The 13,595-nt window shown below is 32.5% G+C and overlaps 1 protein-coding gene across 7 annotated transcripts in view; it reads left to right on the top strand.

The window, feature by feature from the left end:
• The window catches only part of PCDH15 (protocadherin related 15), a gene marked incomplete at both ends in the record, with an annotated part of 718,913 nt that overhangs the window by 425,410 nt on the left and 279,908 nt on the right, over nt 1-13,595 (top strand). For all 7 annotated transcript variants that reach the window (XM_081238611.1, XM_081238610.1, XM_081238609.1 and 4 more), the window contains one exon: nt 8,194-8,387. In XM_081238611.1, coding sequence (XP_081094737.1) covers nt 8,194-8,387 — 194 coding nt within the window. The remainder of the gene's footprint in view (nt 1-8,193; nt 8,388-13,595) is intronic.

Genomic DNA, 13,595 nt, shown 5'->3' with positions numbered 1-13,595 from the left:
AGCAGGGAACTGGAAAGTGTAACTAAGAAAACTATAGCAATTATGTGGTGGAACCGTATCGCAAAAATGTTTGCCCTGGGGGATCAAAAGCTTATTTCTGGCATTTGCAGTCTACGAGAGTTAATTTCCCTTATGTATCTCTATAAAACACTTTTTGCCTTGTCTTTAAAGAGTCATATTTTATATATTTCCCTTTGAAAATCTATTTGAACATAGATTTTTGTTTTTGTCTATGTGCCTCTAATTTCTTAACTTATTTAAATGCCAAGAAATGAAGCTTTTTAATTAGCATTTTTAATGTTATTCTGGTATGTGGTAAAAGAGTGGTGTGGCTATAAAACATCCTCCAAGGGCCTAGAAATAAAAGGAAATAGATTTCCCAGTGAGAGAAAAGATTTAAAACAGAGCAAAATAATTCAGAACTGTGATCTGCAGCTGCATTTTAAGGGTCATAAAATGGGTTCTTATGCTCCATTCATCACTAACCATTCAATAACCTGCCTTTCCTCACTAACTCCACAGAAGATCAACTGGTTTCCTCTTTGGTTAGTAATCTGTTGTCAAAAAGAGTGAAAGTGTTAGAAACAAAGGAGACAATGAGCACTCTCCAGCAAAGAGAGCCTTGGAAAACAGATTTTAAGTATTATAATCAGATCATTTTCAGTGTGGACATGAGACTATCTTGGCCTGATGTAAATACATAATTATTTGAGTCTACTGTCTTCTTATTATGAGGTAGCTCTCCTTGTCCACAAACGTGGATCGGTTGGTCATAAAAATGTGAGTACTACCCAGGTTCTTGTTAAAAGTTCTCAGTTATAAACTAGCCTTCTGACTTTATATCTATTATGCTTGCTTATTGTAAAAAGGATCAGGGTGATTCTGACATGTATGGTTCATGAAATACACTTATGGGAGCACTGCCATAAAACAGCAGCTGCATCTTTCACAACTGAAAATTAAGTGTAATCAGATTATGAGCACACCTTGTGTTAAGAGAGAAATTACTGGCATAAGTGAGTATGATTCTTTTCTTCAGTTCATGCAGTGTATTTTTTGCTGCACAAAACACAATTTTGTAGGCCATCAATGAAATTTTCCAGGTTGACTCTAAATGATACCTCACTCTGTTGTCTTAAGGTCTCATTCACACATTGCTAGTTTTCTTGAAAAACCAATTGCTCTATATTAGAGATATAGATTTTTATATATAATATTAATATTTTAAAGATGTAGCTTTTACTATTTGTAGTTAGCTATCCTGTCTGTACTCCAAAGATACTATTCCTAGACTTTTACAATTCTCTTAAATCAATGGTTCTTAGTCCTGAGTATTAGATTTCTACCTGAGAAACTTTTAAAAATAGTGATGCCTGGACTACACCCTGAATATTTTTATTTAAATGATATGTTAACACATAGTTGAGTCACTTGGAGAGATTTTATTTAATAAAACAAAGCAGCTCTAATATGTAGCTAATTTTGAGAAAAAACTGCCTTAAACCTTAACAATAATTTTGTACCCTCTGAAAAATGGAATCTTAATTTATTAAGATGGAGTCCCTGATGGAGCAGCATCCTTTGATTGTCACCCGCACCTCTTCGCATATTTCTTGTTTTTCAGTTCTTACTTTCTTTTTTCGTGTTTCTTACTCCTTTTGACTGCTTTAAAGTCCACCCCTTCCCCTCACCTTCACCTGTGCTCACTAGTTATTCCATTCTTTCAATTTTATTTTACTACAATAATCTCTTCCTCTCTATTGATTCTTACCCTTTGGCCTATAAGCATTTTTAAATCCTCCCATGCCGTGGTCTAAACACTCTTTCCAGATAAGATTTCATGCTACTATCTAACTCTGATATTCCAACTCTGATGTATTTAAGCATTTGGATTGATAAATCTAGATAATTCATTATTTTATTATGTATTTATGCATAATTAATACATAGTTATAAATCTGGCCTTCGCTCACATCATACTACTAAAATCATATAAAATCATAATTCTAATGAGTCAAATACATAAGTAAATATTTCTCAGTACTTAATCTATGTAAAACTCTCAAATTTACCCTTTTATGGAAAACCTCCCTGGTTCTCATCATAGCTGTTTGGTGACTGAGGGACTTTCTTGCTGGCTTCTTGTTCAATTCTCAATCTTTCAATATTAACATTTTCCAAAAATCAATATATAAATTTCCTCTCTTTCATCTATTCCCAAGTTTTCAATCATCACTTTTATGTATACTCATGTCACCCAAAGTTAAATGTCCTGTGATGACCTGAGCATCAAGCTGTTGGACATGGCAAGGTATCTGTTGGATATGGAAAGGTGGATATTTGACAGGCAGCTAAAACTGACATACTCTAAGATAAATTGACTAATACATTATCTTTCTTCTGATACAGAAACACAGACAGACAGACACAGACACACACACACACACACACACACACAGACTCAAACAAACATAACCTGTCTTCTTTGGAGGCAGTTATATTTTGAAGAGCCCAATTAATCCTGGATTACCCTGGCTTCAGGCCAGCAGCTATAGTCATGTTTCTTTTCTCCCTCCTTCACCTGCATACATCCCAATTATTGTCTGATTGTCCGGTTTCTGAAGATGCTGTTTCAAAATGTACCTGTCTGTCATCATTTCCTTTTCCATGCCCATGCACTGCCATAAATTAGGCTGCTACAGTTGACTCTGACTGACAACCGTATTTTTGCAGGTTCCCCACCTCACTGCTACAAATGATTATTCTGAAACACAGACACAAGTCAAAATAGGTCCTTATCCTACTGAAGGAAGAGTCTAATCTCCACACCATGTAGTCAAGAACAGCTATGTAATACTTCAAGTATTTTTGTTTCATCTCATGCTACATCTCTCCATGTAACCAACTTTGAGATTATATAGAGGGTTTGTTGCATTTAATTTCAGCATAGAATATCCTTCCTGTTCTATGGCTATCGATATCTCTCTCAGATTTTAAAATTTAATCCAAATTATACTTTTTTTCATTCTTTTACACACATTTCAAATGTTATTTTTTAAATAAAGTCTTTATTTTCATAGCAAGTCAGAATTTATTGTTCTTTCCATCATACTCCCACATATCTAGGTGGCAGTTCTATCTCCCATACATTTTACTGTGCCTTGCATTAAAGTTAGCTTTTACATCTCTGTCTAACCTACTGAACCATAAATTCCTTTTAGTGGTCTCTAACCACCAGTGGTCAGCACAATGACTTCCACACAGTAGGGATTCACCAAATACCCATTGAATTTATTCCCTCAATTAATTTGCTCTCAATTAGTTTAGAAAGAGTCTCATTCTAGAAATGCATTCTATTTGGCTTAAGAATTCTCTCTGACACACACAAAGTGTTATCTCCCATAGCCCTTTCTCAAAACAGTCTCTAACTTTTTAGCCTCAGCCAGGCTATCCCTTTACTTCTCTTAATATGGAAAAATACATTACATTGAAAACATTCCTGATTACTAATGCTGTGTCACAAGTCATTGAATATTAGAGCTAGAAATTACTATGAATATATTCCTTGTTCACAGACTGATTTTATAAAGAATTTGAGCTAGTACATTGATATAAAATTGGTCCAAATTCACAAAGTTTGTAAGTGGCAAAGTTGATGTTAAATCCAATTTAAAGATAATAGTATCTGTTACCAACATTTTAAATCAAGTATACTCCAATAAAACTTTTTTTAAAATACAAAAACCATTTTTTAAATAAGGATAATAGTATCTGAAATCAGACTAACCAGTTGTGTCCCTTTCTGTCACTTTGTACCCTATGTAACCTTGCACAAATAGCTTATCCTTCTGTACTTCAGTGTTCTACTCTTTAAAATGTTGCTACTAATAGTACCAGCTGTATTAAATTGGTTATATGAACTACTTCCATATGTGCATTGTAAATGATAAATCTTGTATAAAATCATCCAGTTATTATTAATATCAGTTCATTCTCATGAATTATATAAAGCATTTATGATAATTAATATCCTTTACTGCCTTATCTGTGTATATCTCTATGTGCCCTGTATATTATTTAGTACCCTGTGGAGGACGTATAAACATTACATATAGAATTATATGTTAAAATTATTTTTATAATTTCCAATGTTATAAACAAAATTAGGATAAGTCTATGTAGTATTTTAATGACTTGGACAATTTATTGTATGTCAAATAATGATATTGTTCTCTGTGGTAAGTATATGTGTGTATGTATATGTGTGTTTGTGATATCATGATTAAAGTTTGAGGGGTATATTTATTTAAGGTCTTAGTGGAGTTTAGTATTTTAAGCAAATACCAGATAAAGATTTGATGAGCAAACCTTTCAAAATTGTAAATATACTCTTACATTTGTACATAATTTTATGTCATATTGAAACAATTTAACTTTACTAAAGTTCATACAGTTTCTTACCTAAACCTGTTTGCATTAGAATCAAAACTTATAACCAAAATAATGATTCTTAAAATATATAGTTTACTCACTCGTGTTGCAGACTTTAATTATATTTGAAGTTTTATTATATTAAATATATTTTGTTGAAATAGCTGACATTCATTAAATTCTGAATACAAGTCCCTTATCAGCTATATGATTTGCAAATATTTTCTATTTTTGTGTATCATGCTGTTAGTGTCACATCTAAGAAACTTTTGCCAACAAGAGTTCATGAAGATTTTCTCCTATATCACCTGTTATGAGTTTTATAGTTTTAGCTTTTACATTTTACATTTAGATGATCCATTTTTAATTAATATTGCATATGCTGTGAGATAAAGATCTCTGTTCATTTAAAAAAATCGTTTGCATATAAATATCTCAGCAGTTTTTATTCAAAAAACTATCTTTTCCCTATAAATTACCTTGGTATCTTTGTTGTAAGTCAGTTAGCTATAAATGTAAGAGGTTACTTCTGGACTTCTGTTAATCTGTATGTCTAACTAATGTCAAAACTACATCTTGATTGCTGTGGGTAGATAGTGTGTTTTCAAATTGATAGTGTAATTCCTTCTTCATTGTTTTTCTTTTCTAAAATGGTGGCTATCCTAGGTCCCTTGTATTTCCATATAATTTGGGGATTAACTTGACAGTTTCCACCAAAAAGCCTGATAGAATTTTGATAGGGGTTACACTGAATCTATAAATCAAATAAATTTAAAGAATTTCCATCTTAAAATATTGAGTCTTTATATCCATGAACATGGACTGTTTCTCCACATACTTTTACATTTCTCTCAATAATGTTGTAGATTTTTTTTTTATTTTTGAATGTGCTAGTTTTAATTCATGTTTATTCCTGTAAGCATTTGACTGTCTCCAGTATTTCCCCCAGAATGTTTTCAAGAAACGGATGTCATTTGGCTGATGTCTGCTTAGTGACTCCAGGCTGCTTAATTTATTGGAGAGAGGTAGTAATTTATTTTAAAGATAACATGATTAGCGGGGAAATTTATACAGCTAAATATTATATATTTTATTTTTCATACATGTTTGAAGTGAAAATCTGTGGTTATTCCATTTGTAGGACCAAGTCAACATGCCCATCCTAACACTGTATGCTACAAGAACACTTCTGATGATGGAAGTTTGATTAAAATGCACTGGAAGATGAAAAAAAAATGAAGGGTTTTTATTTACGGGGCAGATTTTCCCACTAAATTAGGAACGGGCTTCATATACCTATAATCTCATAGACCACTGATCACAAAATCATTGAGTTGTTATTGAATTAAATCCCCACCATAGTTTAGTTTCAGGTTTTTTCACAAGATGTTACCGTTTTCAGGGTATTCTGAGTCAGTGTCTCAGCTCTTTTCTAATCTTGGACCACCAATAATTCCTTTAAAATATTTTTGTTTGCATGTATAGGGACTCAATTAAGTGGATTCTTGATGTACTCTTTTATTACTTAGTGTTGAAAGTCTGAAAATTTGTATAAAGCTATTTGAGTAACAAACATAGAATTCATTTTTTGGCTTATTTGTTAAACTTCCTACTTGCTAATGATTTCTGTGGCACTAGTTGTATTCCCTGAATATATTATCTTATCTGTGGTTGGCTGACTCTGCAGTTTTGGGGTTGTTTCTATCACCTGTGCTTTGCAGTACTGTTTGGTATTTACAGCACCTCCCAGACAGGTGCCTTTTTCAATTTAATTATCATCCAGCTTTCTCTTTTCCAATATCATTTATGAAAATGTTAAATAAGACCAACCATAATACCTATATCCCTTAAGCACGTTTCTCAACACTTCTTCTTAACTTGATGCATTGCCATTTATCACTAAATTCCTTTAGCCAATTTTAGTCCCAGGAAGAATGTTAATATTGAATCCAGTTTGAACTAAATTTTAATTAGAATTTCCTGAGACATTGTGTTAAGTGATTTACTATAATCAAAATTGATTTCTCCTCTGCTACCCCTGTCCTCTAATTTTCTAATTTTATCCACACACAAAAGAGAATGAGTTTGTCTGGCTTGAATAGTTCTCCATAAATATATATCATTCATTCTGACTGTTTCTGCAAATTGTTTCCTTCTCCTTTGCCTTTAGGACTATGTCTGTCATCCTCACGTAAGTCCCAAAATCATTTCATGAAATGCCTTTCCTTCTGGCAGCCACATCTGTTCACCCCCAAATACCCAGTCTCAGACTTAGCTGAATTTATGGCTCTCTTGCAAATTTCATTTTTTTCTCTGAATTATTTTTGTTGCTGCTATTTCTATGCACATTATCATTCTAAATGCAGTGTATAATAAAAATAGAAATAGGCTATGCACAGTATAGCCCCTTAAGCACAATGAGGTGCATAAAGTACTTTGTTTACATTTCATTAGGATAGTTAACATGATCCTTTGAATGGGCCATTAATTAACACAGCATTTCTGAAATTGAATTTAAGTTTCAAGGTAAATGTGTACACTTGCATTTTATCTAAGAAAGTGCACCAAAATGTCCAGTAGCCTCCCAAAGAAGTCTGTGGATGACAAAGAACTGCTACTTTATAGAAGTGAAACTCATGGATAAGAAATGCATAATGTTAATAAATAAGAAAATTTTTTTCTTCAACTTTATTTATTACAACCCTGTGTGTTTTCTTTATTAACAGGAAATTTTTGCTTTCCTCTTATGTGTAAACTGAGGCCAGCTTTCTTTTCTTTATCTGTCAAAGGATGAAAACAGAAAATTCTGTGACTCTTTGTAAAATACATATTATAAGATTTCCCAGTAAAATCTTTTTTTTTTTTGCCCCCTTAAGTAAATTTATATTTATCAGGGTCCATGAGGCTTATTTAACATATTAAATCATAATGACCTAAATTTGGCTTTATGAAATTAATAATGGTTATTCTCTTTTCATATATAATGACCCCAAATAGTCTTTAACTATTGCATATCATTTGCTCCAAAATGATTATGAATATGTGCAAATTAGCCTTACAGATGCTCATGTGGTATTATGTCAGGGACTCTAAATTGAATGCCTTTTCTCAAAAAAAATATTTCTTGGGCTTGATATTCTAATTTTCTAATTAGATATTCTACAATTGGAGATGCATTTGTTTGCTTTTGAAAAGGTAATACTCTAAGACTTATCAATCCTTTATAAGTCATTGTGAACAAGATTATAAGAATTTTTGCTAAAGCCATGTGTAAGTAAAAAGAATTACAGGACAAGAGAATCTCTGGGAGATGGGAAGGAAAACATTAAGACTGGAAAAAATTAGAGCAAAAGGAAGGATGAGAATAATAAAAGCAATTCATTTTTTCCAGACCTCCATCCTTATTAATATGTGTTTATGTGTCAAGAACAGGTGATAAGACAGAGAAAAAAAATATTCCTATAGGGACAGGCTTTCCTTTTTTTTTTTTTTTTTTTCTTTAGGAAATTAAAATAGTCTTTAGGATTCAAAATCTTTTATCACTCTCACAAGAACAAAAAATTCTTTCCTGATGTGATTGCTTCAGCATTAGAACACAGTAGCCTCAATTCAAGAAAACAAGAGTGTACATGTCAAGAGAAATTTTTTTACTTACTTTGTGTGTGTGTGTTTGAAAGCAAGCTTCTTTTGTTGGGGGAAAAAATGACACAATGGTGAAAAGTTGAGTCCCAAGAGGATTTATATTGTTATTTTTAATTCCAGCTCACTGCAGTCGACGCAGACGAAGGGTCAAACGGGGAGATCACATATGAAATACTGGTTGGGGCTCAGGGAGACTTCATCATCAATAAAACAACAGGGCTTATCACCATCGCTTCAGGGGTGGAATTGATAGTTGGGCGGACTTATGCGCTCACCATCCAAGCAGCGGATAATGCTCCTCCAGCAGAGAGAAGGTAATTTATATCAGAAGCAATGCGGTCTTTTCATCGCTCCAGTTTAAACCCCAAAATTAAGTTTAAGATGCGCCGCAAGCATTCTTTTATCTTATAAACATCTAAATTAGATCAGAAAATCAGAGAGACTGGATTCTCAGGAACTGCATATTCTTCTTTGGTCAAATTGTGGGAAAAGTACAATAAAGTCAAGATTAAACCACAAAATATTTAACTGTGATTTCACAGATGTGAAGGATGCAAGTCTCTGTTGGGAGGGTGAGTGGGAACTGGGAAATATCAGAGGCATGTGTCTGCTTTATTAGTGAAAAGCAAGGCTGCTCATAGTGAGAGGTCACAGATAGCATGTAACACGTGATGTCTCAGGGTTTTGAGGCCATCTCTCAGTGTCAGAGTAATTATTTTTAAAATTTTTATACACATATACAATTTATCTAGAAAATCTATCTATATATTTATGTATATGTAATATAATCTCATAGATATATATGAGAGAGAGACAGTAAGAGAGAAAAAAGTAAAAAGACTTCCAACTGTTACAACTACATCTATCTGCCCCCTCCAAGAGATATCCCTGAGATATCCCTTTTATTGATTTCTTCTTTGTTTCCAGATTTTCAGTATGCATTTTAAGAATATATGAAGTTAATATTAATACATTGCTGAACCTTGCTGGTTTATTTTTCACCCTCACAATGTATCTTAGGGCTCTTTCCAGATGAATACTGGATAATTCCCTTAAAACTTTTAATCACAGCTACATAATATTCCTTCATATATATGTAATACTGTTTAAGAAATCCACTGTTGATAGACTTTACGTGTCAGTCTCTCTTTAACAGACAATGAAGAAATAAGTAACATCGAACACGCATCATTTTGAATGTGTGCCAGTATATCAATACAGTAAATTCCCTGAAGTTAGACCAAAGGGTACACACAATTGTAAGTTTTAGAGAGAACTGCCAAATTGTATTCTATGGGGATTATAACAATTTGCAATTCTAACTGCCAGATCTGAGTATGGCTAATTCTAAACAGTCTCCCTAGTGTGTGTCATATCAAACTTCTGGATTTTTGCCAGCCTGATAAGTTAAAAAAATAGTATTTATTTTTTTATCCATTTGCTTATGAGTGAGTTTGAGTATATTTCCTATGTTTTCTACTTTTGTTACCTTTTCTGTGAATTTTGTGTTCAGAATCTTTGCCCATTTTTCTATTGATTTGTTAAACCCAGGTTACAATTATTCTGTGTTTTCTACTAGTGACTGTGTATTCATATTGTATGTTTAAATCTTTGTTGCATTTGGGATTTATCCTACTGTACAATAGGAGGTATTGATCCAGCAGTATTTTTTTTTTCAGGCAACTATGCCATTTTTCACATAATATATCGGATGGTTCATCTTTTTACTCATTAATTTGAGATGTTACATTTATTATATTTTTGCTTATGTATTTGAATGTGATTCTAGACTTTCTCCACTATTCCATTAGTTCACCTATGTTTTTATGAGCTATTATCACACAATCTTAATTGTTAAGATTTTAAACTATGCTTTATAACACAGTGGTGTGAACTTAGCTCATTGATTTTCTTCCTTAAAATTTTTCTGGTTACTCTTTCTGTTAATTTTTTTCTTTGACTTTATATAAGCTACTTAAGTATGTTTTTTTAACCATATTTTTATTAGCAACACATTAAATTTATAAATTAATTACTTAGGGTTAAATTATACATTGTTGGTGTTGAATCTTTCTAAGAACTTTCTGTCTAAGAACTTTCTGTCTCTTCATTTATCCATGTTTTCTTTTGTGTCCTTTAGTAGATTTTATTTTAAAAATATTTTCTTTATATATGTCCTAGACATATTTTTGTTGGATTGTTTCTCATCTTTTGGTGTTAGTGTAAATAGACTCCTTCTTCCTCATTCTTCTAAATGGTTGACACATATGTAAAAGCTGTTAATCTATATTAACTTTAACCCACTTTCGTATTTAATTCTCTTATGTTTTTGTAGTTTTCATGTTCCTACGTTATCCAAGAACATATTTTATAAGTAGTGATAGTTTGATGTCTTTCTATTTTTTTTCTTCTGTTTAATTTCATTTGCTAGTACTTCCAATAAAATTGCTTGTCTTGACTTTGATTTGAGTGGGAATACCTCCCACATTTCCCTATTATATTGGTTTATGGTTAAAAAACATATTTTATTATGTTAAGAAAGCATTCTTCTCTTCTTATTTTATTGACTTTTAAAAAATAAGAATGGTCATTTATTCAAGTCAAATAAATATCCATCAGCTATGAAGACAATAATGAATTTTCTTCTTGAGCCAATGCTAGGATGATTGATCTTAATATAGTTCCTATAATAAATCTATTTTTCATTCCTGATATAAATCCAAGTAGGCCTTGGTATTTTAATCTTGAAATAAACTTCTGGATTATATTTGTTAGTATTTTATTTAGTGAAATTAGTCCATGCTTTTCTTTTTGAGAAACTTCTGTGAAGGCTTTATGTAGTTGTTATGATACTTCATAAGTGAAATAAACAAAAACCACAAAGAAACACAAAAATGAATTAATAAGTTTGACGACTATGAATTAGTTGTAAACATCTCTAAAGCCAATAAATAAATTCAAATTTGGTTCTTTGAAATATAAATAAATAAAAACATAAATAAAATTATAAACTATCAGCTAAACTAATCAAAAAAAGTGGGAGAAGGTGCAACTTTACCTAATAAATTCTGAGGGAAAAAACAGAAACAGAAGAAATTGAAAGAATCATTAAAAGACCACTTTGCTTTAATAGATGTAAAAGCTTGAAAAGATGGATAAAATGGATAATTTTTCAAGAAAATACTACTCCAAACTATAGCAGGGCCAGGCAGTTTGACAGAAGATCTGTAACAAACCCATTAACCATTAAAACCTCCTCCAGAGCAGAGAAAAGGACATTGTTTCCTCCGCAGCACACCCACATGAGAGACTTTTCTCTTCACACCCCTCTTATCATTAATCATAGAGATTTGACAGGACCTTGTAGTTCCTCATTGATATTTCTAGACTATTCTTTCTCCTTCTCCTTGATATTTTCTCTTTAATTTCATTACATAAGAATGTACATAAGAATGTACTATCCAGTACTCCCTGCTACTATCATCTGCATGTCACAGGTCCCTCCCCCATTTTCTCCTCTTATCTCTAACCTCATCTCCCACTGTTATCTACAGACCTGCAGGTCACTGAAGAAGAGTTTAGTTCTAGTCTGCTTGGCATTCATTTCAACAGTATGTTTGTCAAAATGCTTGGTGACTTCAATGTCCAATATGTGGTATAAAGCATCTCCAAACTTGCAGTCACTTTGGCCAAAGATCCCTGGAGCCATCCTCAATGCTTATCCTTCATTCAAACTCCAAATATAATCTTGAGCAACAACTCTAAGTTCTTCCCGAAAAACATACTCAGAAACCAACAAATCCCCCTACTTTCATTATTAACATAGCAGTCCAAGCCACTGTTCTCTCTAGTGTTGAAAACCTCTTCTAATTAGAAGTCCAGTTAGACTTCTGCCTGTGCCCCCTTCAGTCTCTTCTCAACACCATGTACCTAAGTACATCTTGTCTCTGTAACTTCCCCTGAGAAATTTCTCTGACGTCTTATTTAGCTTTAAGTCTGAAATTTTTGCTCCTATGGATTCCTGTATGTACTTCCAAAATCGTAAAGTAGAACCTGTGAACACTGAAATGTAAATATAGCTTTTTTAGTGTGATGTTGGTGGGAGACAAAGGAAGAAAAGATAAGGTTTTTGTCTTAAGTCTACTAGTGAAAGCAATATAAATACCTAGAACCTTCATCTTGGAGACAACTTAGAAATATAGTTACAAATAGACACCCTGTAGCGTATGTTGACACATTGAAAAGAAAATTACCATACAGATTGTGCAGTCCTCTAAATGTCGAGGACATCACCTCAGTACCACTGAGTACTATTGTCATATCCAAAAAATATGACTTTTTATCTTTTTAAAAATTATACCATTTCTGAAGTTAAAGCTTCTTAGGTCTATCTTCATAACCTCTTTTTATTCATATTTTATTTTGTTCTTAAAAAAAGTGTTATGGATGAAGTTTTATTCATGATATAAATAATTAAAATTGATTGTAATATTATAGTCTGATCCAAAGACTTGAAATTTGTGATCTCCTGTGAGATAACATCCTTCATTGCAAACCAAGGATGTTTCATACTCCCCACAGAAACACACACACACATCAGATAACTAAAATGTCTTCAATTTACCTCCCACTTTTGTTCTTGTAGGATGTGGGGAGAAAGGACAGGCAGATTTTGAATACAGTAGCCTTGCCTTTTAGTTTATCTGCTGTTGCTAATTAACTTCATAACCCTGAATCTGTCACTTAATCTTTCTGATTTTCTAATCCTCTTTTGTAAAATGGGAGTTCAACTAGATGGTTTCTAGGGTCTTTTAAAATCATACAATTATCTGAGAAGTTATGTCACCTCTCTTGTTCTACTTTGACCTCATTACCAAATGTGAAATAAAAACTTTATGAATTTTATGCTTAGAAATAGAGAGTTATCTACATTATGCTGGCTATATTACAAAATAAAATTGGTATTATATAGATTCTCATTTTTATACATTTAAGACTAGCTATAAAATGTGATACAAAGTGTTCACATAGAATTTATTATAATTTATTATTTACCTCATGACTGTCCTATTTTATTATGTGCTTGATCAATGCTGTTGAATTACTACTATTTATTACAGCATTAATGATATCATTTTATGGTTAATACTCTTGGCATTTCGTCTTAGGAAAGCTAACTCTGACACTATGCTGACATCAGGGATAAAAAGGGAGATAGCATTTTAGAAGGCAATAGCTATCAAGAAGGTTAGTGCTTATTTAAACACATTGTAGGGAAGTGTCAGGATGTTAAAGATGAAAAATGCAAGACATTGAGTTATGATCTTCCCCAAATAACTCTAAGATCCAAGAGTGTGTGTTTGTGGGGGTGGGGGTCATGATTAGCAATTCTAGCATTTGAATTACTGTGGAAAGGAGCAAAGGAAGCAAAGGAGTAAGGGCAGATGAAGGAGATGGTCATTTTGGACCATAGTTGTTCACTGTCTTCTGCCTTGGGGATAGTCTCTTTTGTTTTGCATTTA

The sequence above is a fragment of the Mesoplodon bidens genome (assembly GCF_964165515.1).
Source record: "Mesoplodon bidens genome assembly, chromosome: 1".
Taxonomy (NCBI): domain Eukaryota; kingdom Metazoa; phylum Chordata; class Mammalia; order Artiodactyla; family Ziphiidae; genus Mesoplodon; species Mesoplodon bidens.
Note: the sequence above shows the minus strand (reverse complement) of the source record. Positions and strands in the feature narration are given on the sequence as shown.